We start from the raw sequence: 24,885 nt of genomic DNA on the forward strand, positions 1-24,885 counted from the left end.
TTAAACCAGGGCTCGTAGCATGATCCGAAAGTCAGTAACTGACTTTTTCTCCTAGAAACTGCAGCACAAGAATTGAAAATAGACTTGCATGCTCCTCAGAGGAGCAGCCCAATGCAGCATCCAGCTGAACTCCAGGATCACCTGGTCCAACCACCCCCTGCCACCGCTGTCACCCCCTGAGCCCTGTCCCCAAGCACCACGTCCAACCTCTCCTTGAACAACCCCAGGGACGGTGACTCCCCACCTCCCTGGGCAACCCGTCCCAGTGCCTGACCGCTCTTTCTGAGCAGAAATGTCTCCTCATTTCCCACCTGAACCTCCCCTGGCACAGCTTGAGGCTGTTCCCTCTGGTCCTATCCCTGGTTATGTGTGAGAAGAGGCCGACCCCCAGCTCCCCACACCTTCCTTTCAGGCAGTTGCAGAGAGCAGTGAGCTCTGCCCTGAGCCTCCTCTTCCCCAGCCCAAACCCCCCCAGCTCCCTCAGCTGCTCCTCACAGGACTTGTGCCCCAGGCCCTGCACCACCTCCATAGCCCTTCTCTGGACATGTTCCAGGGCCTCCATGTCCTTCTTGTGCTGAGGGGCCCCTCATGACTACAGGGCCTGTGATTTTTTGGTTTTATTGATTCCGCAGTTTTTCTTGATTTTACTGTTTTTCTTGGTTTTGCTCTTTTTCTTGTTTTTACTGTTTTCACTGTTTTTCTTGTTTTTACTGTTTCACCCTGTTTCTCTTTGCTATCTTCCTCATTTTGGGGCAGCGGGACCTCACCCTTATCAGCTTAACATCCCCCCCACTGCTCTGCCAGTGTCACGCCTGCACGACCCCTTTTGGACAGGCAACGCGAGTGGAATTTTCCCTTGAAAACCCACATTTTCCTGAAAACAAACAAAAAAAAAACAACTTTGCTCCTCACGCTGGGGGGGGGGGGGGGGCAGGAGCCCGTTACCAGGCAACCGCGCGGAGCCCCCCCGAGGGGCGGGGCGTCGCGGCGCGGTGACGCCATCAGCGCGCGGCGGGGGCGGGGGAGAGGTGCGGGAGGGGAGGGGGGCGGCGCGGCGCGGGGCGCCGGGGCCGGTGAGGGCGGCGGAGGGGGAAGGGGGGGGGGGGGGGCGGCGCTGCCGGGCGGCGGGGCCCGGGGCGGCGGGGCCCGGGGCGGCGGCGGCGGCGGGGCGGGAGGGGCAGGGCCCGGGGGAGGAGGGAGGGGCGGTGGCGGTTGGGCGTCGGGGCGCCCCCTGGCGGGGCGGCGGGGCCATGTGGCCGTGCTGGCTGTGCCCGCAGGTGCCGGGCGCCATGGCCCCCCCCAAGGACATCATGACCAACTCGCACGCCAAGTCCATCCTGAACGCCATGAACGCCCTGCGGAAGAGCGGCACGCTGTGCGACGTCACCCTCCGCGTGGAGCACAAGGACTTCCCGGCGCACCGCATCGTGCTGGCCGCCTGCAGCGACTACTTCTGCGCCATGTTCACCAGCGAGGTCGGCGGCCGAGGCGTGCCCGCCCCGCTGGGCGCGGATCCCTGCGGATCCCTTGGCGTGGTGGGCCCGGATCCGGTCGGGTGGTGGGGCTTGGATCCCACTGGATCCCTTCGCGTGGTGGGCCCGGATCCAGTTGGGTGGGGGTCTTGGATCCCTGCCGATCCCTTGGCGTGGTGGCCTGGATCCAGTTGGGTGGTGGGCTTGGGTCCCACTGGATCTCTTCGCGTGGTGGGCCTGGATCCCTTTGGATGGGTGGTGGGCTTGGATCCCACTGGATCCCTTCACGTGGTGGGCCTGGGTCCCTCCAGATCCCATTGCGTGGTGGGCCCGGATCCAGTTGGGTGGGGGTCTTGGATCCCTGTCGATCCCTTGGCGTGGTGGCCTGGATCCGGTTGGGTGGTGGGCTTGGGTCCCCCTGGATCCCTTGCGTGATGGGCCTGCATCCCTTTGGATGGTGGGCCTGGATCCTTCTGGATCCCATTGCGTGGTGGGCCTGGATCCAGTTGGGTGGTCGTCTTGGATCCCTCTGGATCCCATGTGTGGTGGGCCTGGATCCCTCTGGATCCCATTGCATGGTGGGTCCAAATCCAGTTGGGTGGTGGTCTTAGGCTGCTCTGGATCCCTTGGCCTGGTGGGCCTGGATCCAGTTGGGTGGTGGGCTTGGATCCCTCTGGATTCTGTTGTGTGGTGGGTTGGGTTCCTCTGGATCCCGTTGCATGGGGGGCCCAGATCCAGTTGGGTGGGGGTCTTGGATCCGTCCGGATCCTGTTGGGTCAGGGTCTTGGATCCTTCCAGATCCTGTTGCATGGTGGGCCAGCATCCAGTTGAGTGGGGGTCTTGGGTCTTTCCATATCCCTTTGCATGGTGGGCCCAGATCCTGTTGCATGGTGGTCTTGGATCCCTCTGGATCCCTTTGTGTGGTGGGCCCGGATCCCTCTGGATCTGTTGGCGTAGTGTGCCCGGATCCAGTTGGGTGGGCGTCTTGGATCCCTCAGGATCCATTTGCATGGTGGGTCCAGATCCCATGGGGTGGTGGCTCCTGGTTCTTCTGGATCCCTTTGCATGGTGGACCAGGGTCCCTCTGGACCCCTCCCAGATGTTGGCATCAGATTCTTCCAGGTGGTGGCTCTGGATCCTTCTGGATTTCCCTGCGTAGAGGCCCTAGAGTCCCCTGGATCCCCTCACAGTGGCCCCGAATCCCCCTGGATCCTCTCCCAGCGGCCCAGGATCTCCTGGTGCATCTGGGTGCCCTCACAGCAGCCCCAGAGCCCTCTGTCACGGCACGGGGGGAGCAGAGGCAGCGGCTGGGACTGTGCCCCACGTCACTGTCTGCTGCGTGGCCAACCCGCACAACAGGGAGCTGGCAAGCCAGGAGGCTCTGAGATTTGTCCTGATTTTTCCAGGGCTGGTTTGTGTCTTCCTGCATCTGGGCATCTGCCTTCCGAGGTTACCAGCCCTAGGGCAGAGCTGTGCAGGCCGTGGCGTGCGCCTAGGGCAGCCACTGTAAAACTGAAATGGAGGTGTTTCGCTCACGGCCTGGCCGATAGCTGGTACGTGCTGGGCTGTGGTGCTGCTCCTGCAAAGAGGATGCAGCCGTTGGGGCTGGGACCTGGGGCCCCTGTTACTTTACTCACGAAATCTCACTTGCGAGGACCTTTGCTCTCACTATTTTTTATATTGACTCGCGTTACCTACATGCTGTTTTTCGGAATCGCTGAAAGGTAACGTTTGAGTCGAAGCTAGCACTCCTTCATATTGTTATCTGAGAGGAGTGCCAGGCCTTGTCTTTTGCAAGTTTGAGTCAATCTTTGTGGCTTTTTCATACAGAATATGCTTTCCTCATCCTAGCAACTTCTCCATCAGCAGAGAGAAACATGACTAAGCAGCCCAAAGGTCCTAAAGACCTTCCTGCTAACCCAGTGCTGCCTGCAGGAGAGAATCATTTCCTTCGTTGTTTTATCCACCAGTGACCACTGTTGGTGGAGCAGTCGGTTTGCTGACCCTTCCTTTGTTTGGTGCTGGGTGGGGTGAGCAGCTAACTTCATTTTTTTAGTCCTGAGGGAAGCAACCAAAATAAGATATGTGTGGACCAACCGCATAACAGTATGTTTTCTATCTGTTGACTTCAATATTCTGTATTTCTGTCTATCGTCTTCAAGAAATTTGTAAATTTGACAGCTTTATGCTCGTTATCTGTGTAAAGGAAGTATATTTTTTTATAAAAGAAAGTGCACAAAGCAAATTCAGTCCCTGGAGGCCGAAGTTCTGTTTATTGACAGCTTCAGCATACGCAGCGTAATAGCACTGTCCTCTCTCTTTGTGTTTTCCCCTATGTTCTTGTCAGTGCCTTTGACTTCATCTACACAGTCTATGAAGATCCGGGTGCTCTGCGTGCTGCAGAACGTTCTTGTGGCTGCTAAGGAAGGCTGAGGATCGGTGCACTTTGGATCTGAGCTGAGATTGTCTCTCCTTGCTCTTTTATACTCTCATTTTAACTCTAACATTGTGGTGACCTTAATTCATAGATACGATTCTTCCTAGAAAGATAAGTACATCCAGTGCCCAACGGGCATGATTGCTCTCTCTCTCTCATGCCCTCACATTGCTGCTGCTTTAAGGGTTTTACTTCCTTTGCTTAGTCTCTATCCAAATTTGCTTTTTCGTATGGAAACCCCAAAATGACAAACCTGCCAAGTGACACAGGCAATTACTGTGTGTTTGTGGGAGAACGTTCTCTCCAGGAAATGACAGCTTGGTAAGCCTCAAAGTGGCCCTGCTTCCTATGTGTGTTAATGACAAGTATGTTGGTGAGTGTAATAGGACAGCACTTGGTTGCCATCCAAACACTTGTGGGTACAGAGTGTTTTGGCCTTGGCTGTAACTTCAGGGAACTCAAAATGCCGGATTGCAAAATGTGCCAACAGCCCCTGCAAGGGCTTCCGTTGCGTTTGATCACTCATCTCCAGCAAACGTGGGGACTACTTGGCGAGCTGCAACGCGTGGCTTTTGTCAGGGTTGGGTTACGACAGGCTCTGCTCAGAACTGGTCCCTGGGTTATGCCCCGTGCCAGTCATGGTATTGTGTCCGCATGGCCAGCGGAGCACTGAGGTTGTCGTCAGAGGTGATCTTCATAGAAAACTGTTTAACAGTCCATGGGCCTCTAGTTTCTTCCTTCTCTCATTTCTGACTTTAATGTTTTCTTTCAAAAGTTCTCAATATAAATTTCTTCCTGTTTTCCAGAAGGAGGGGAAGCCACCAATCGCCCGTCGAACCCCTGGCCTTTGACAACACCTTTCCCCATCTCTGTGTTGAGTAGTGTGGACAAACTGAAAGGCCCACCGGTTTTACCTACGAGGCTTTTCCTTGTAGCGAAAACTGAAGAGCAGTTTCAGGAAATGCTCCCTTGCACCCTAGTTTTGCACTGGGATTTCTGCCTTTGTTTGGACAAGTTAACATCTTGCAGGGCGTGTTAACAGCTGATTGTTGGCTCCACCTCAGAAAGAAACTAGTCCGTCTTCTCTTAGAGTATGCTCTAGAAATTTGAAGGCTTGGGCTTTTCTGTTTTGTTTTCCCTAGAACATAGAGAAATTCTCTTCTTATTCTGAAAATAACTTCTGTTTCTGCTCTGGGATCCTTTTTTTAAGGTATGATTCAATGATCCCATCGCGTACATTGTGTGAAGTCATTTTCAGTGTTTTCTTCCATCCAAATAACCTTAGCACATGAATCAACTGTGAGCCAAATGACAAGGTGGTAGTACAGTGAAGCAGAAGTTGCATATAAGCAGAGCCAGAGCTCATCATCTCTGTAATGTTGGTGTTGTCCCCGTGGTTAGTGTTGTGGTCAACAGTATGCAGAGAGGATGTGCACGGTTGATTATTGAATATTGGTTGTGGGGACAGAAGGATCTTTACCAGCTTCAGGCCAGTCTGTGAAGAACAGCTGTCTACAGCATCTACCTCACTCGGTGCAATCCCTTACCAGTAGGTCTGGTGCCATTCTAGTCTTTAACTTCTTATCCTCTTTCTTCTAAGTACACAGCATGTATGGCCACGGGCAGGTGCAGTTTACCTCTCCATTTGCTTGTTGGAATCATAGGAATATCCTGCCCGATCAGCTCTGATCTCTGTGACACCTGTGTCCTTTATCTGTTGCACAAAACATCTTGGTCTCGTTTGGGGGAATGGTTTGTCTAACGCATGTCATGAACTCATTTTGACTTCTAAATGCAACGCCTGTCGCACAGCAGGTCAAACAAGGTAATTTCCTCTTCCTGTCTGATTCTGGATGCCACGAAGTATTTTCAATGTGTCAGCAGACTTGAAAGTCCTCTCCTTCAAATTACTTTGAGTATCACCATTACCCCCCGTGTTTCTCTTCTATTCCATGGTCCCTGCATTGCAGAAGTGGCTCAGTCTCAGCAGAGACTTCTCTACTGTCGCTGTGTCATCAGCTGCCTCTGTAGGAGTATGTCTGACTGCTCTTATTTTCTCTAATCGTGTGTCATGGCATTTTTCCCCAGCTGTGGCCAATTCCAAGCCAAGTGATGATGCTTTGATCATGCTTTCTCTTCACTGAGTCTCCACTCACTCTGTCCATAACCAGCCTCAGTCTCATTCTTAGCAAGAAAAGTCAAGGGCTTTTCATCTGAATTGTGCTTGCACTGACACTGACTACTTCTTCAGAATTCTCAGGGAAGAAAAAATGAGTTTTGCAGTGTGCTGCATGGAGACCTCCTTCTGTTGAGGTCCATTCATGCTGACAAGAGCACACAGCTATGTGCGGATGTGATTAGTAATTCCACCTGCCAGCCCATTGTTCGTGAATCATCAGATGCTGCGCCAGCAGCTTCCTAATGGCTGCATTAAACCACTAACAGCTGATGCTCTGTGAAAATATAATCTCAGTTCTGCACCCATAGAGGTGCAAATTGGGTGGATTCTCAGAATTTGCTGTTCCCAACAGTAACATTCCTTAGAAAAAGTAATTATTCCAAAATGATGCATCTTAGAGATGATAAAACAGCAAGGAGACAAAGTCAGGATTGTTTAAGTACCATCATTTTACGTACTTTAAATGTAAGTTTAACTTCAGTATTTCAGCCTTTAACTGATTTTTTTGAGCTGGTCATTCTTTATAGAGACTCTCACCATAAGCTAACAGGATGGATCAGGAATTGAAGAAAGCTTTTTATTTGGATCGATTTTAGAGCAGAGAAGTAAGGTAGGGACGCCATGTAAGCTGCAGCGTGTCATACACATCCAGCCCAGAAAGGAACCCCCTGAACCGTTCCTTCTAGTAAAGCTTGGAGTTTCTCATGAAGGATAGAGTTTCCACGTGCCATTTGTGTATGTTAACTAATTTCTGCTCAGTCTCAATTTGCTCATTTTAAAATGCAGTTTGACTGTCCTCCATATGTGTAATAAACTTTGCTTTTTCTTACTTACCCTGTATGTGCATCCTCTAGGGAAATTTCCTCCTTCCCCTTATTCCTTCAGTGAGCACAAGAAAAGACAAATTTCTGTTGAAACCTCTTTGACGAATCGCATCTTTAAAAACTGCTGAGCACTGTTGCCTTTTTGACCAAATTACTGAAAAGTAATCCGTTGTCTCCTTTCTAATTTACAGCTCTCGGAGAAGGATAAACCCTATGTAGATATCCAGGGACTGACAGCTTCCACCATGGAAATCCTGCTAGATTTTGTGTATACAGAAACTGTTCACGTGACAGTAGAAAATGTCCAGGAATTGCTCCCAGCAGCATGCCTGCTTCAGCTAAAAGGTAATTGCCAAGTATCAGCACAAACTGCACAATTGCTGCTGCTCAGAGATCTGGTTTGTCTGACCTTCTGTAAATGGAAGACAGATTGTGGGAGGCATGAAATCTATAAGCAGTGTGTTCATTCCAGGCCTGAGCGCTTCTGCCTTGAAACCATACAGTTTGTGTCAAACTTCTTCTATTATCTTTTGCACACTGGTCTCATTGGTAGAGGAACTGACTTGACTGGAAAAAAAGATCATAAAACATTATTTTTCCATGGTTTGGGCTACTTTATATCTGCATGAGAATACCCAGGAAGAATTCAGTATAATAATAAGCAAATCCTTGATATTACTTGGCCTTGCCATCGCGATGTGTCTGGATCATAACAACCTGGTTGATGTGCGCCTATGGAGCTATCCAAGGCAACTATCAAAAAGACATTGGAGAAAGCCTTAAAAAACAATCTGGTGGCCATATCCACTAGCATATACCTTCTTGGCTTATAGTCCATGAAGCTGGGTACAACTCACATTTGAGTCAGTTCCTAGTGTTGGATTTTTTTAATGTGCAAATAGAATAGACAGAGATTGAAACAGCCCAAACAATTGCTCTCCTGCTTAGTGTTACCATTCTCCTCCTCGGAAGTGTTTGCATGCGTGTGTTTCTGTAGTATTTCAAGCTTGTTTTTGAGTCGTTTTTTCATTATTGTTTAGAACTTTCTTTTCTGAAGCCCTTTCCAAAGCCGAGGATTGATAGTAAGCATGCAGTGCTCATTCACCCCTCCAATTTTCCGTAGGTGTGAAACAAGCTTGCTGTGAGTTTCTAGAAAGCCAGCTGGATCCATCAAATTGTTTGGGCATTCGGGATTTTGCTGAGACACACAATTGTGTTGATCTAATGCAAGCTGCAGAGGTCTTCAGCCAGAAACATTTTCCAGAGGTGGTTCAGCATGAAGAGTTTATCCTCTTAAATCAAGAAGAGGTTGAAAAGCTCATCAAGTGTGATGAAATTCAGGTAAAACCTGAAAAGTACTGTTACCCTGCAAAGCGTTAAAGTAAAGCATTGAAACCAGTTGGAGTTAAGTCCACGCTTCTAGGGTGGATTTTGCACACAGTTCCTGAGTTTCGGAATTTCATTTCCAAAAAGGTTCTTCTAACTTTTCAGCCTTGTAACCTCAAACTGATGAGTAACATGCAACTTCTGTGTAAGAATTTGTTGTCAGGCAAACATTTCCTGCAAGTAAGACAATCACAGTTGGTTACCTCTGCAGAGTTCTTCATCCCTTTTCTCCTCATTTCCCTGGAGGAGCATTCGGAGGTTACAAAGACGAGTTGTCTCAATGCCTACATTTCAGAAATACCCGCAAGACAGTAACTTCTATTTGTAGACCTTTGTGTGCTACTCAGCAGCACAAGGAATGCATGTATCATGCCAGGCATTTGGGTGTCCTCTGCTTTACAAGGAGCAGAATGCATGATGGTGCAGGGTAGTCAGATTCTTTAGGGAGTTACATGAAGATTTTATTGCCTGTGATTTCTGGTACAGATTCTGTTCCCTCGGGGTTGGTTTCTGGAGGATTTACTACTTGGCTGGAACCTGTCAAATACTTTTTTTTTCCAAGTTTTCTATGAATGTGTATTTCTTGAGAATGGAAATAAGGTGAAAATTCTTTGATAATAGCGAGGGCACTGGTTTATTTAATTCAGATGGTTTTCAGTGAGAGTTGATGTTTGCTTCAGTTCTAAAAGAAGTGATTAAATCATTATCCAGAGTTTGCAGTAACACAAGCTCTTAGAAACAAACCCGTGTAAGTGATACCTCTGGTAGGGTTCCTGAAAAGCAAGTGCAGGGCTAGCCAGAGGAGAAATCTTAATGTATGCTTTGAAAGTCTGCTGTGAAAGTGGCTTTCTGCCAAGCTGATAGCCTCTTGTTGGTAAACCTGCTTGGGAAAGAACATGCAAGACAGCAGTGAAAAACCCCAGTGTAGGCAGTAATCAGCAGTGGAAAAAGGCTGAGTGTGTTTGGTATTTAACAAGCAGCAGCTTCAATGCTGTGAAGGTTTGAGCTTATGCAGGTTGTGGTGAGTATTGACATAACACTTCTGGATCGTCAAGAGGAAGTAGTCATAGAATGGCTTGGGTTGGAAGGGACCTTTAAAGATCATCCAGTCCAACCCCCTGCCATTTTTCACTAGACCAGGGCAACCTGTTCCAGTTCCCCACCACCCTCGTTGTGAAGAATTGCTTCCTTGTATCTAATCTCAATCTACCCTCTTTTAGTTTAAAACCTTTACCTCTTAACCTGTCACTGCAGGCCCTAGTAAAAAGTCTCTACCGATCTTTCTTACAAGTTATGGTTCAGGCTTTGCACACACACCGTGAAGCGTGAATTTATTGTAATACCTTGAGAAAGTGAACAGAGCAAATCTCTTTGCTGCTCTGGACAGGGGTAATGCGTTCAGGAGCAAGAATGTTGTATCAGAGGGTACTGAGAAGGCACCAGCTCAAAGTCCCCTGGCTTTTGGAGAAGCAGGTCTTCTTTTAGAGTAGGAGGTTTTCACTGTGATGTTCTGTTTAGTGTAACCCATCATATATCAAACAACCAGGCATGATTTAACATACAACAAAACTGTTAAATGTATCAGAGGACAGTCACTTAAGGAAGGAATAAAACTATGTGTTGATTACTGCATTTTTGGAGGAGGTGGGGAAAATTGGAACCAGTGAAGTACCCTGCTTTCCTTTTGTGAGCTCTGATTGTTCTTTCCCTGTAATTCAAAAGTAAAGAGGCCATTTCTAATTGCAGCGTTACAAATATAAATCAATGACACGGAAGAATTGCCTTACATAATTAACCTCTATGGCTCCCTGTTTCAGAACATACTTCAACAAATAGCTGCAAAATGAACTTCAAAGTGTACTAGTCCTGTATTGGTGGGAAGACTCGGTCTTGTTGTTACAGGTCGCCTTTTATCTTCATATTAGTTGATCATAATAATGATGATCATAATAAATTCATGCCTCACTTGCTTTTAAATTGGACAATCTGAAGACCTGCAAAAAGAAAATCAAGTCCAAATAATATATAATAGGTCTCTTTACAGTTATTTATCTTTTCATTATCAGATTAATCTTGCAGCGGCGTGCTCAGCGTGCACTGGAGCTGCTGTATTTGTAAAGCTGTCCGAAGCACCTGAGGTCCTCTAAAAGTGCCAAATTTAGTTGGCTTAGACAGTGTAAGCTCTGGAAGTGGTGTAAGCATGTGGAGGTCCTAAGTGGAAAGAGAAATAAGTTAGAGTCAGAACAGCAGAGTTCACACCTTCTCCACTCTGAAATCGAGTCATTTGTAGTTTCTTAAATGTAAATTGAAGTAGAAGACCTCAGATATACCCAGTATTATGACTAGGGTGTTAGCAGGGCGGTGTGTGGGCACAGGGCTGCAGGGGTTAAGGTGAGGCACTTTTCTCTAACAAAGAGACGTGATTCTGATCACCTTTATGATGGTGCTTTGCAGCCTGCAGGACAGTGACCCCTGCTCAGAGTGGGAATCCCTGGCAGTTGCAGTCTTTGTCTGGGCTCTCTCAGCGCTTGTGGGCCAGGTCCCACCCGGCTCTGCTGCGTACCACAGTGCATTTCTGGTACTTGTACTGACAGTTGCTGATCTCAGCTATAAGGAAAAAACAAATGCAGTTTTAAGGAAGAGAAAATAAGGGCTTGTAATCAGTGCTTGTAAATACTGCTCACAGGAATTTCCATAACAGACTCTAACGTGAGGTGTCCTGCTCTCTTGCTGGCTCTGAGCAGCATCAACAGTCTAAAAGTTGTCTGTTCCACGGGCAGTTGCTGAATTGCCCTGCGGTCTGATCGGCGTGTGTCTCCTCTTTGCAGGTGGACTCTGAAGAGCCTGTTTTTGAGGCAGTTATAAACTGGGTGAAGCACTCGAAAAAAGAACGGGAAGCATCGCTGCCGGAGCTGCTGCAGTATGTGCGCATGCCGCTTCTCACCCCCCGCTACATCACCGATGTCATCGACACCGAGGTATCGGCAGCCCGGGTCCGGGGCACAGAACAGCTGGGAGCCAGTATCTGTGTGTGGCTGCGTGCTCCCTGGTTAGACTCCTGCTGTGCTAACAGCGTGTTAGAAGCTGCTCTCTCTACCGGTGCTTTTTGGTGCTGAACCTATGGAGGTGTCCCCGTTCAGCTGCAGTGCCCACTGTTTTCCTCGGAAGTAGTTTGCTGTGCCAACAGTTACAGCATCTTGCTTTCGGCTGGGAGGGAGTCCCATCCAGAGGAATTACTCGGTTGTCTCCTAATAGGCAGCACCTTTCTGTTCTCATCTGTTACCTTCTACAATGAGCTTTCTGTCTTCCCTTCCTAAGCCCTAGTGGGTCTCCTGTAGGTGGAGACGGGCTGCTGGCATGGGATGCTAGGGAGGAAATGGCTGGAGAGGGCCTCATCAGGAGTTGTTCCAGGTGCAGGTGCCCTTGACTGAGGAGAGCAGCAGCATGGTAGGTCCAGGGTCAACACACGGCTGAGAGCCAGATGTAATCCTTTGTGTGGCTGGAGCGTTGCAGAGGCAAACCAAAATGTGGATGATCACAGGAGATCATTAAGCTTTTGCAGTGGAAGTTCAATTCCAAATGAGTGATGCTGACCCAGTGCAAGGTTTGACAGGAAGGTGCAGAGAAGGTTCAAACCAGTGTCCTTGTCTGATGGTGATGTGAGCTGATCAGTGGCTACTAGTGTTTGTCACCCATCAGGTGCTGAATGCAGAGTGAAGACATGGTTACATATGAAAGTGGCTCATCTAGCAACATTCATTTCTGGTGTGACAATGGCTGCCTTCTGCAGGTGTTCTTAAATAGGGTCAGCAAGTATGCAGTTAAGTTGTGCCAGGGCTAAAATGTGCTTAGTCAGATTGTTATGGTCCACCTTAAACTGAAATTGAAGCTAACACAAGAGGGACTGGTACCAGAACAATTAAGTCTGTTCCAAAAGCAGGCTAACATATTGTGTGTAAAGGGCCCCAACCTTCTTACTGCCCAGGATGGCACCTCTAGACTGGAGGTGAGACGTGATGATGGTGGGACATCATCATCTTGGTACAGTGTGGAGGGGAGAGGGTTGGCTTGGTGCGGCATCATCTGCCCTGAACGCCCTGGTCTTCTTGCACAAGCACGAAGGAATTGTAAAAATAAATCTTGGCTTATTGCAGCGCAAAACACCCAAAGGGAGCTGAACACTGAACATTCAGGGGAGGGGAACGACACTCCGTGTTACTCACGGAGGGTATGACTGTCCTTGGGTGCAGCGCCCCCAGCTTCTTTTGAAGGAGACCTTATCTGCTTCTGTAGTCTCTTTGTAGCTCAGTGTCCCATGTGTATAGGGATCGAGCTAACAGACCCAGCAAAACTGCTTAGTTTGTGCTTTGCTCCTTGTTTCGTCTTCAATGGCAGGTGCATGTTGAGTTGATGATGTGGGGCAGATCCAGCCAAACTGATTTCAGTCCCTGCCAGTCCCCCTTCACAAATGTATTTCTGCTGGCTTACATGTAGCAGAAGTGGATTTCCCTTAGTTTTCCAATGTAAGTATTTTTGTCACGGAACCTGCAGTGCCAGGCTTTGCATGAGAAATGAGCCATACCTTTCCAGCTGCAGTCTAGTTTTGCGTTGTCTTTGCCTTTCCTTGCATGCAGCATTTGCACCATGACACTACTAGCAGCAGCCTGCACACAGGTCATTTTAATGCTGTCTGAATTGACCAGAGCTGGCTTCAGGACAGTTCTCAGTAGGGATCTTAAAATACCTCACGTGTACCAGTGACTCATGTTTTTCCTCAGCCTTTTATACGATGCAGTCTGCAGTGCAGAGACCTCGTCGATGAAGCTAAGAAATTTCATCTTCGGCCTGAGCTCCGGAGTCAGATGCAGGGACCCAGGACAAGAGCACGTCTAGGTGAGCAGCAAGGGGAAGGTCACCGAGGAGGTCTGGGGAATTGGCAGGTATTGTGCTACAGGTGCTGTACGGTGCCTTGTAATTGTGCAAAGAGCTTTGCAGCAGTAACTTCATGATACACAGTCCCCAGTGGTAAAGAAAGGCGAGCACGGGACAAAAGTATGTTTTCATAGCACAGTTACTTAGCGGCAGTGCAGGGACTAGTTGGTTTCCTTTAATCCAAGGCCTCTGCTGTAACCACAAAAACGGTTTCCTGAATTGTTGGTGCTTCTAGATACCTTTGTCTCAGCATGCAGCTGTCCAAGAAGTATGGGAAGAGTTTCTTCCTATCTAAAAACGCAGATATCAGTGTCGGAGATAAAAAGAAACAACTGTATTAGAGTGAAGGTTAGCTTTCAACAGGGAATCTGAGAGGGGAAGGCACAAGGAGGAGGACAGAGAGGTGCCTCGTTGCTTTCAGAGGTACATTTTTCTTAACCTTATTTTCAACTTAACCTCTTAGGACAAAAAAAAAAAAAAAAGTTGATTTCATCTGCTATTTCAGTGCCTCCTACCAAGCGCTGTTGCTGAGTCGTTTGGGAGAAGTGCTTGGCTTAAGGCTGGAAGCACTTGGGAGTAACACAAACAGTAGGAATTACCCCCAGGAGAAGAAAAAGTATTTTCTGGCTTCTTCCTAACAATGGCCCTTCCTCACCTGCCTCCCTTCCTCATGTCTCTAGGCTCACTCTGGACTGCCTTTACCCCAGCTGCACTCGCAGAGCACTGCCCTTGGTGCCAGCGCTGACGCCTCTTCCCTCACGCAGCCCTCCCTGGGTGCTCTCCAGTGCTGCTGCTTGTGGAGAGGGACCCTGAGAAAAAGCTTTGTGGCCGTTTCTTGGTATTAACATTGTTTTAGGGGATGGAAACCAGCTTAAATACTAAAGGAGGAGGGCAAATTAGGTTTTTCAGAGAGAGATTGATTAGGTTTTTGGCCGGAAGGCGTTATTGTTATGATGTGGTTTCACCTCCAGCATAGTCCAGGCCACAGCATGTCTTCTTTTTTTTCTGGGAACATCCTCCATCAATTTCAGTGACATTCATTTCAGCTTTGCCTGCTGTTTTAGAAAGGGGCATTGCATTTTGTTCTTGGTTGGAACACTTGAGCTGATAAAGGAAATGTCACAGAATTTTTTCATTATTTATATTGGCAAAGAGTTTGCACCTTGTTTCAAAGGTTCATCTCCTTCAGATTCAGTCCAACTTTTTTTTTTTTTTTAACTGATTCAATACCATCTGCTATCAGGAGTGCTCTCATTATCTGTCATTTATAAACGGTCGTCAGGTTGCCTATTAACTTTCGGTTGGATAAACTGAACTGATCGTGCTATTAACTGTCATAATGCACAGGAAACTTTCTAAGTTCCAATTCGTCTTTGGAGCTTTCTTCTGAATCCTTCCCAGTTGCATTTTGTTATTCTCCTTCATCTGAAGTGGCAATTGTTTTGCTTTGGGATGGACAAGGCCTTGCTAAATCTTTGTTGCTCGATGTTCAGCCTTTCTGCAGCGAAAAGCTGGATAGCTCTGAACTCTAATAAAATTCCCTATTACAGAAATGGTCCAACAGGTGCAGGGATGATCATCGATCACAAGTCTTTATTTTTCTGTCAAGGAGAAAATAAGAAAAAATCAGGGACCCTTTGAGAGAACAGGAAGTAAAGGGAAGGCAACTTTGAAATAAAATACATTAAAACGTAAGAGAGAATTCTTGGGAAAATACTGCATTATTTTTTCAGGCTTCAGTGAGCCTAACTTCTACTTCTTGTAGAAATGGTGAAAAAAAAGCTGCTATCTGGTCTGGATGTCGCTTGTAAATGAGGAGAGAATGCCACTCTTTGTGAGGAGGGTGGAGGCAAGCAGCCATCCTCCTTCAGCTTTCTTGGGAGTAAGAAGTTTACAAAATAAACGTGGCAGAGAATACAAAAGAAGACATAAACAAGCCAACTTGTGTTCTCAGAGTCCATCTAACATGGGGAGGAACTGCCCACCAGTGGACAGCTTCTAGCACCCAGGTTAGTCTTATGGCCACGCACCCTGGAAGGGTTTCTCTCTTCCTACCCACTGACACGAGAGGGGACCCAGGTGACCGTTACCTGCATTAGGTGCCTGCTTCAGAACAGTGATAAAAAAAAACCACGGTGATTTAGAGGCTGCTTCTTGCACCAAGGAAGGCTCAGCGTTTACTCGGATGATTGCATTGAGGTGATCCTTTGGTTGTGAAGGGACTGACCTGACTTTGCTCTCCCTCTTTGCTCTAGGAGCTAATGAAGTCCTGCTTGTGATCGGCGGCTTTGGCAGCCAGCAGTCACCTATTGATGTTGTGGAGAAATATGACCCGAAGACTCAGGAGTGGAGTTTCTTGCCCGTAAGGGACCAGTTTTGACTATCATTGGGCTCTACAGATTGCTGTCATCACTCACTCACCATAGGACCGTATACCACCCTCTAAATAAAATTCCTCTTTGGGTTCCTCTGCATTCTGCTTAGAATTTATGACAGAAATTCATTAGGGTTGCTGAGGTTTACACAGTGAATGCTAAAACTGCTTCACATTTGAAGATTTACTAAGTAAGCTTTTTATGAGAGCTTGCTGTCATATTTCTAATGAGATGAGCCTTCAGAGACCCACATCTTTGTTGTGGGAGTGAGAACTTATGAGAGGCATTTTTGATCTTAGGGGGGTGTTAAGCTCTGAAGTTTAGTGAAGATAATTGAAATGTCAATAGGAGTAGTATAATCAGTCCTGCTTTCAGGCAGGCTGCATGATCTTGCTTGCATTGTTTCTGAGCAAAGCAGGATATATTTAGGAAGAGAGAGCTTCTGCATTGGGGACTATTTCTACCGAAATTTAAAATTGGCTTTATCGGTGTGAAATGGTGGAGAACTGCCTCTACTTTAGTATCTGTAATCACGGAAGAACTTACATCACCTTCTCTAAAATTCTGTTCGTTTTTGGAGGCCAAAAGCTGTGGATATTTCCATCAGATCACAGTCTCCACATTTTCCCCTTGACAGTCTCTGCAGGGAGCCAGTGGGAGGAACGCAAACCTCCAAGATGCATCAAAGATTCAGTAGAGACAAAGGATAAGTTGACATTTTAATGCAAAATATTTTAGCACAAAGAGACCTGGGCAGCAAGAGCAGAAGCGGAGGAAGTCAGATGCAATTTATGCATTTTAACCAGGGCTGTATCCTTGAAATCCATAGTGCCATTTGTCTCTTTGGCCATTTTCCAAAAGAGCAGTGAAACAGGATGAAAGAACCGCAGTTGTTCTACATACGTCGGTGTTATTTCCTCTCCTTGACCCTTTATTGTCTTTGCCCTTTTAGAGCATTACCCGTAAGAGGCGCTACGTTGCTACGGTGTCCCTGCACGATCGGATCTATGTGATTGGGGGGTATGACGGCCGCTCGCGCCTCAGCTCTGTGGAGTGCTTGGATTACACATCAGATGAGGATGGTATCTGGTACTCTGTAGCTCCGATGAACGTGCGGCGAGGCCTAGCAGGAGCCACGACCCTGGGAGGTACGTCCAGGTCGCTGCACTGGCAGGGCAGTTCTCTGTCATTCCTGTCCTCCGGTCGTCCTGAAATGCCCTGAGCTGGCACACGCAGAGCCGGTGGCTCTGAGAGTCTGAAAGTCTGGCATCTCATTTGGATGGAGAAATGGAAAACTTCTTGTGCACGTATCCCGAGAGGAGTTCTGTCTCCATTCTTCGGGCATGTGTCTGTGCGTTGAGGGATGGCAGCTCAAGGAAGGGTTATGGAGTGGGAAGCTCTCGGGGTGGTGACGGTGTCGTGTAGTGCTGAGCACAGCACACAGAGTACAGCAATAACAATCCATCACTGGAGAGAGGCTGAAAGTGGAGCACGTGCAGAGAGGGATTCTTAGGACATACCTGGAAGAAAGAAACTACCTTATGGAGCAAACCAGAACACTTCAGCCTGTTTACACAGGACATACTCGTATATTATTTCTCTATAATATACATATATTCTCTCTATGTATTACTTGGCATAAGTAGAAAATGTGCTATATAAGAATTGAAAAGAGTGAGTGGTTATAAACAGGCCATAAAGAATTTGTGTGGAAATGAGAGGAAGTTTTATAACTATTAAAGTAGTGGTTATCTTCTTAATAATATTGGTTAAATAACATGCATTACATTTCAAATTCTTACTGTATCTATTCTGATGAAACTTCTGTAAAAAATGTGGCTGGTTTGAAGATGACACTTGACAGATTTGTGAAGCATCGTGTGCATTATGTTCTCCAGCATAAGGAGCTGGTCTTGATGTCTTTTGGATCCTCTCTGTTTGCTGCTCATGTGTTTGCTACCCTATAATCACGTACTCTGGGGCGGTGCTGAGGTGGTGTTAATGGTGGCAGGGTTTGGGCATGGCACTTTTTCTGTATGTTCTGCAGGATGAAAAAAAAAATAGCCAGGGCATGTATGTTTTCTTTAATCCATCACCAAGAAGCAGATTTAAGGGCCAGATGGGTTTTGTGTTTGTTTGGTTTGTTGGGTCTGTGAGCAGGCTAATGCAGCGAGCCGGGGTGAGGAGGCTGCGTTTGTCTTGGCTCTGAATGTGCCAAGCTCTGTAGTTGTTCCTGCATTTTGCAGTCCGCGTTGTAGGTTTGCGCCATCTGTGAGGGCCTTCTTGCTCCGTGTGCGTGTTTGATCCTTGATGCGGTGAGTCCAACCTCTCCCTAACGTTGCAGACATGATCTACGTTTCCGGTGGGTTCGACGGAAGCCGACGTCACACCAGCATGGAACGATACGACCCCAACATCGATCAGTGGAGTATGCTGGGAGACATGCAGACAGCACGGGAAGGAGCGGGGCTTGTCGTAGCTAACGGAGTTATCTATTGCCTCGGTAGGTACCTGAGGACCTCAAGGCATTCAGCAAATACGTGCTTTTAGCAAAAATGGCAGTGCGGATCCTTTCTGCACCAGTTATGTCACGTCCAGGTTAGAAGAGACACCCAGAAGATTTAATTTCACCGAACTGAGCACTGCACGGTGCTGTCAGCAGGGGCAGCCTGTTCTCAGCACTACCATCACCAGGGCTAAGGCTGGATCTGCCACACAGCGACAGTAAATGCTGTTAGAAGCAAATTGGGCACAGTCAGCCTGCATTTGAGGGACCGCTGAAGCGTGGGGGTGAGCAGTGGCAGCTGAGGTTTGCAGGGCCAGGGCAGTGGCTGAAATGCCCTAGAGATGAAGCAGGTAGCTACAGGTCGTCTGCTCCACGTGAAGCAATGCTGGCTGTAGCACTCTGGAAATGTATCTTAGGCTGTATGTGTTCGAGCTCCTTTCTGCAGCACTTGTTTCATTTTCAGAGACCCCTGAGTTTCAGATACCCAAATCATTCTAAAGACGTTAATAAGCTTGTTCCAGAGATACTCTTTCAAGGCACCAAAAAAGGCAGGCCCAGCACTGTTTTCTGCCCTCACCAGTTGCAGTCCTGTTGTTCTTGGGGAGTCTTGATTATCAGACACTGGTTTATGGATTTCACTTCTCTATCCCAAATTCCTCGTCCCCATGCTGTCCCCCAAGGCAGATGCCAACACAGTGCTCCTTTGCTGAAGGAGCACAACACAATTTTTTGGTATTGTCTCGTGAAACTGCTCTTCCAGCCCTTCATGCTTTCATCTTCAAGGCATCCCAGCGTATGCTCTGCGCGGCCTCCTAGTGTCAGCTGGAGGCTGCAGGCAGCAGCACACAGACCCTGAGCCAGCGCCAGGTCTGGAAGCCGTACATCTGCTTCAGTGGGACAGCGGGAATGTTGGCATCAGGCTTGGAGGTGGCTCTGCAGTGCGGCGCTAACCTGGCTGTAGTGGTTTGGAGGGGCAGTACTCCACCAGCACTGCCCCGTGCGGTGCAGGGCAGAGCTTGCTCCAAGCTGGCTCAGGTCTGGCACTGCAAGCTGCAGAGATCCTCTGTGTTCTGCCTGCCCCAGCGTGTTGGGAGTTGTGCTGGTCGCAGGGCAGTGCCACGCCAAGGGTGAACCAGGCATGTTACTGCTCCCTACACAGAAAACATTTTCCAGAACTCAGACCCATGGTTTGCTCCTCTCTTCTGTTTCAGGTGGCTATGATGGGCTGAACATTCTGAATTCCGTAGAGAGGTACGATCCCCACACTGGACACTGGACAAACGTCACACCAATGGCCACTAAGCGCTCAGGTAAGAGCCCACAGAGCCTTGAGGTTACAATGTGTTGTGCTGCACTGAGGAAGCCGTCACTGCTGACTTGTTCTGCTGTTCTTGGGGATGTTGGCTGGTGTCAGTGAGTGGATTGGCTTTGAGCAGGGACTGTTTTAGGATGTGCTGGCTTAGCTCCCCAAGAGAAGGATTAGTTCTCACATGCCTGATGTCTGCATCCCATGCTAAGATGTGAATAAAGGAATGTGCCTGCGGTTTTATAGGTTGCAGGGAGAGGAAGTCTTGTGTGACTGCCCTAACTAGGAACGGTGCACGGCTTGGAGAAAAGCTGGCAAGGAACAAGCGATGTAACAATTCTGTGTAAGATAATGGGACAGTTTGCTAAGTCAGTGCTCGTCAACCGCACAGGGCACTGTAAAAGCAGGGGTGCTCAGCAAGCCCTCTTTCACCTGCCCTGCACTTTGTGAAGTGCTGGGCCTCAGCTCCTGGAGCAGCGGGAGGGCAGAGGCCAGTGCTGCTCGGGCAGTGTTAAACTGCTCAGCTAATGATGACTCGAAACATCGTGCAGCCACACTTCAGTTATCCCCACCAACCTGCAGTTTCTCCATCCCGCTTGGAGTCCTCTCTGAGCTTTAAGTTTGGCAGCTAGGAGAAAAATAAAGTTTAAAGCCTCAATTTGGAGTGATTTACTGTCTCAGCTGTTACTCATTTCTCAGAGAAGTGCAGCTCTCTTCTCCCTGTGTGCTCCAGTGCTGGCCCCAGGCCACTGCACTGCGCCTCAGGCCTGCCCCAAACCTCATGGCAGTGCTCGAGAGCAGCCGTGGCCTTGCTGAGCTGCACGTGGCAGGGCAGGAAGCTCAGTGCTCCACAGCTTTGTGGTTCTTGATGGAGTAGTTCTGCTTACAGGCAGTCTTTCAAAACCCTTTTGAAGTTGCTTTTTCTCTAATAATTCCAATAAATGTCCTTTACAATTAGCCTAGGCAGCCTTGTTTCTCTTTGTTCTCTGCTGTAGTATTCTTGTTTAGAGACAAGAGCTGGTTACTCAATTAAAACTGTTCTCTGTTCTAAAAACATTCAGGCTTTCTTGTGCCTGCAGTGCATTCACCAAAACCCCAGGCTTTAAATATTTACTCCTGTGACAGAGCCATTCCTGTTAAGTTTGGGTTGGAAAGTATTTCCCATATGCCAAGAATGGATTTGATTTAGAAGTCGGTTGCTTTCCACACCCAGGAAGATCCCACATACCAATGTGTGATAAATCTATGGCTTTTCCTACATCAGAGGAAACATGCAAGACCTATTCACGGGTCTCCAGAAAGCGTAAGAATGGGATGCCTTTTTCCAAGCGGTCTGTTGTGTGCACCACAGAAGATGTCTTCTGGCAAAACCAAAAGCAAAGAGTTCAAAGGGAAGGCCATTTATAAGAAGTCTTTTCCCAGGTCCATGCCAGTTTTCCACAAGACTTGGAGGCTTTTGATAGCAGTGCCTCAGCCCACAGAGCAGACTACTGCAGTGCCACAAGCAAGCAGGAACATTGTGAGGCTCTCCATACCAGCCACATTCCTTCCTCAGTGCCGAGACTGGGAGCACAGAGATCTGAAGCAGGGATGTGCCCCAAAACGCTGTTGGGCACAGGTTTTTTTTTCTGTCACTCTGTGGTATTAACGCCTCTACTAGTAGCTTAGATACCGGTTGCACTTACAACTTCCACCCTGGTACCAGTTCCAGTCCATCCGTCCTGGCGACCTTGGACCCTGTAGGACCTCCTTTGCTTCAGGGCTTTGACACTTTCCTAGATCTGCCTGAGTGCAGGTCTTTGAGTTCCAAGGGAGACCAGGACTAAAAGTAGTCTTGCCTTTATTTACAGAGAATTGTCTCCCCTTGTTTCTCCTCATCTCTTAGGACCTATTCTGGAGATGAATAGGTCCTAAGAGATGGATACCCCTCAGAAACCTTGGCTGTGTTGCACTGCTAGACCTGACTTCCCTGGCTAAACCTTGGTCTGGTCCCTTCTCAGCTGAAGTTTCCCCCAGCGAAGCTCTCAGAGAACCCATGGGGGCAGTCTGCCCCTTCCCAGCTGAATTGGTGCTCTCAGCAAGGACAGATGGTGAGAGGGAGGTTGCATGTAGTGGAACAGAAAGTCTCTTACACCTTGTTTGTAGAAGAAACAGACCAGTTCCCAGGAGCTGTAGGGTAGCTGGCTTGTTCCCTTAGGGATACTTGTCAGTGCAATGGCTACATGTTGCTGGTAACATCCTGACAGGGTTTACTCAGCTCTGGAGATGCAGCTCAGAACAGCAGCAGCTGTTGGCGAGAGCACACAAGGCCGTGGAGCACACGGTTATCTGACTTATCTTGTGTTCTTTGGTGCTTCTATCTGAGAGGGGCTGCAGTCCACGAGCTGAGGCTGGCAGGGCAAATCTGCTGCTGTTGTCACAAATCCCAAGTCAGGTCAGCGGTATCACTGTTCGCTTTTCCTGGGGCAGGTGAGAACAGCAGCTCTGACACGCTTCACCCACTCGAGCCTCTGTGACTGTGCAGCAGACAGCAGTTTTCATTTCCCTGCCTCCCAGAGAAGCAGTGTGAAAGAAATCCCTCCCCCAGCGTCACATGGAGCGGTGGCATTGTCCTGGCTGCAGCCAGGGGCTGGGTGACACCAGGGAGCCAGGAACAGCAGGGAAACCCAGCTTTGTGGTGACCCCCCCAGCAGAGTTCCAGTCAGCTGCCCACGTGGCTCGTGCCAGCCTGCGCAGGGCTCGGGGTGTCCTTCAGCCAGGGTGAACGTCTCACCTTGCCCCTGCTGCGCTGGCTGCAGCGCTGCTCAGTCCCCCTTACGCTGGAGATTCAGCAGCAGTTGGTAGGTAGAGGTTTCCGTGTATCATTTTGGAGACAACAAAAAATACTGGGCGATGGCAGCTCTTCAGCGATACATTAGATATTTATTCTCTTTTGTATTTATACATAAATAAATACATATATATTTATTGATAGATATACGCATAAGAAGTGTTCTTCCTCTGAAGAGGAAGAACTGACCTAGTTCAGCCTTGTTGACAGCAAGCCCTGGGCACAGTGCCGACAGTGTCAGTCGTGACTGTAACTGTTCCATCCTCCTCTCTCTCCCCAGGGGCTGGAGTGGCTCTGCTGAATGACCATATTTATGTAGTTGGTGGGTTCGATGGGACAGCACATCTCTCTTCCGTGGAAGCCTATAATATTCGCACTGATTCCTGGACAACTGTAACAAGCATGACAACTCCCCGCTGCTATGTCGGGGCCACCGTGCTGCGGGGAAGGCTGTATGCAATCGCTGGGTAAGAGACAGCCCTGGGCTGGAGAGGAAGATGCTCTGCTTGCTGGAAGAGGTGCGAGTGACTTGAGGTGACGCGACCTGCTGCCGCAATTTCAGGTGGCCTCTCCCAGCCCACATAGGCAGTGTGATGGTTCAGGGCCAAGACAGGCAGGAGAGTGGCAGCAGATAGCGAAAGAGAACCTAATATACTGGTTTTGTTTCAGGCTGTCCCTGCTGTATGTAACTGTCCAGCCTCCCAGAAAGGACTGCGAACGCCTCAGCCTCTTCCTGCAGCAGCATCCCTCACCTGTAACTTTCTGTCCTTGCAGGTACGATGGCAACTCCCTGCTGAGCAGCATTGAGTGCTATGATCCCATCATCGACAACTGGGAAGTGGTGACCTCCCTGGGGATGCAGCGGTGTGATGCTGGAGTCTGTGTCCTTCGGGAGAAGTGATGTGGAGGGAACTTACAAAGAAGATCATCCTAAAAAGTCTCTGCTGGAAGAAGAGTCCCAAGTGATTTGCAGTGACTGTTTTTGAGACGTGTGGATGCTGTGGAAGTAGGCACCAGAACAGCAGCTTTCTGTGCTGCTTTGACTAGAGCATGTGCATAAACGTGTTATCTCAGCAGTCATTTGAAATCGGGGGCTCTGCGTGAAGCTGGAGAAAGGTGGTGAAGTGGGTCAGGAGAAGCTGCATTCTCTGCTGTTCCTGTGGCTAATTCTATCAGCAGAGCCGGGGTGCCCCCAGCATTGGCATCAGCCGGCGTGGTGAATGCATCCAAGGACATCTGCATACAACTGGGGGTCTCTTCAGCCACTGCAGGACCGTGCGGGTCCTCTGGTTGCTCTCAGCCACATGGATGCGTGCGGGTGGAATGCAGCTGCTCTTATGTTCCAGCTTCAAATCATCTTGTACATACTGAATGTTTTTGATTTGCTCCTCAAGCACGTATCTGTGCAGAGCCAAATTGAGTGAGCATGTGTAAGGGGGTCCTGCACTGGAGCTGCATCCGCAGGTTCCTCCCAGGTCTGCACACAAGGAGTCGCAGATTAAAGCTGTCAACTACTGAGACCCAAAAGCCTGAGGCTGCTGGGGGCAAAGGGCGGGGGGAGAAACTCACTGCCTAGCGTAGAGGCAGATCTGCAGCATTTGTGCTCCAAGCAAGGGGCTCACTGAGGTTCACCACATCACATTTCCCTTGAAAAGCTTGACAGATCCAGCTGCAAAAAGCTGCGTTTTCTGGCAGCAGGAGCCTGGCTGTGAAAGGCAGTGCCTTTGCTCCTACCCCTGCAGGGAGGTCACCTTGCGGAGGCTGAGGCCCTGAGTGTAGGGACGCAATTGCTACTGTCTAAGTCGACCTTGCTGGCGAGCGACTGGGGTTCTTCCCTGGACAGGTGTCTGTCCAGCGCACCCACGTCAGCCTTGTAGTTGAATTCGTTGTGTTCATTTTCCTTTTATCCAGGATTTTTGTGCTTCCAGGCACGGTTCGGAGTGACATCCTGGATTCCGTTTTGCCCCTGTGTTCTCAGTTCTCCCCTGCCTCTTAACTCCACATCCTCTTACACCAGCTGTCCTTTGCCTGCCCCACGAGCCCCAGGTGAGCGTTTCACCACTGGCTCCCTGGAGCACTCTCCCCAGCATGTCTCCTGCCTTGCTGTGTTTCTGGCAGCACGGGCTCTCCTCTGCCGTCAGCTTGGCCCCTGCAGTGCCTGGGCTCTGTGTAGTGCTGCTCGTTGAGCTTACTGCTGACTCCTTGCTTAGGGGACAGGGTGGGATCAGGGATGTGGTAGCATGACTTAATTATGCACTTTCAGCCAACGCTCTGACCTTCTGCGTTTGTTTCTATTACACAAGTGTTCTGTGGTTTTGTTTCCTATGTTTATTTTTTAATGAAAACGTTAAGAATAAAATATTTCCTGAGCCAATGGGAGCTTAGCTTCTGTTCTCTACCCTCAAGACATTTGCCTGATCCCCACGTTGAGGATTTGTATAAAACTCTGGTTAGACCAGGCAGCCACCTTCAGCCGTGCTTCTGCCCTGCTGCTTAGGTCTCTGAGTGGCATTAAAGAGCAAGGGCTCCATCCCCTTGGGATCCGCAGTGCAGAAGCCCGTGGGGCCTGGGAGGATTTGCTAACTGAGAATTAATTTGTTGCAAGAGGTGCTTGCGAAGAGTGGCAGCAGAGATGAGG

The 24,885-nt window shown here is 48.8% G+C and overlaps 1 protein-coding gene across 6 annotated transcripts; it reads left to right on the plus strand.

The window, feature by feature from the left end:
* Positions 1-961: 961 nt before the first annotated feature.
* Positions 962-24,621, plus strand: KLHL12 (kelch like family member 12). Of its 6 annotated transcripts, none has more exons than XM_066982892.1 (12): positions 962-1,028; positions 1,278-1,475; positions 7,104-7,257; positions 8,036-8,253; positions 11,127-11,276; positions 13,077-13,191; positions 15,486-15,592; positions 16,558-16,753; positions 17,950-18,108; positions 19,323-19,421; positions 22,528-22,714; positions 23,022-24,621. In XM_066982892.1, the coding sequence occupies exons 2-12, from the start codon at positions 1,290-1,292 to the stop codon at positions 23,146-23,148; spliced, it is 1,698 nt and encodes a 565-aa protein (XP_066838993.1). In that variant the 5' UTR covers positions 962-1,028; positions 1,278-1,289; the 3' UTR covers positions 23,149-24,621. The 6 variants fall into 6 exon arrangements, with proteins under 6 accessions (XP_066838993.1, XP_066838992.1, XP_066838996.1 ...); XM_066982891.1 differs by having other exon boundaries at positions 1,013-1,073; XM_066982890.1 differs by lacking the exon at positions 962-1,028 and having other exon boundaries at positions 1,185-1,475.
* Positions 24,622-24,885: the final 264 nt, after the last annotated feature.

Source organism: Anser cygnoides, chromosome 25 (genome assembly GCF_040182565.1).
Source record: "Anser cygnoides isolate HZ-2024a breed goose chromosome 25, Taihu_goose_T2T_genome, whole genome shotgun sequence".
Classification (NCBI taxonomy): Eukaryota; Metazoa; Chordata; class Aves; order Anseriformes; family Anatidae; genus Anser; species Anser cygnoides.

Bases quoted from the DNA above. Each gene is read 5' to 3' on its own strand.
- KLHL12 (XM_066982890.1), top strand. From the start codon at position 1,251: ATGTGGCCGTGCTGGCTGTGCCCGCAGGTGCCGGGCGCCATGGCCCCC. The intron at 1,476-7,103 runs GTCGGCGGCCGA...TCTAATTTACAG, and splicing joins GCGCCATGTTCACCAGCGAG to CTCTCGGAGAAGGATAAACC. The intron at 18,109-19,322 runs GTAGGTACCTGA...CTTCTGTTTCAG, and splicing joins CGGAGTTATCTATTGCCTCG to GTGGCTATGATGGGCTGAAC.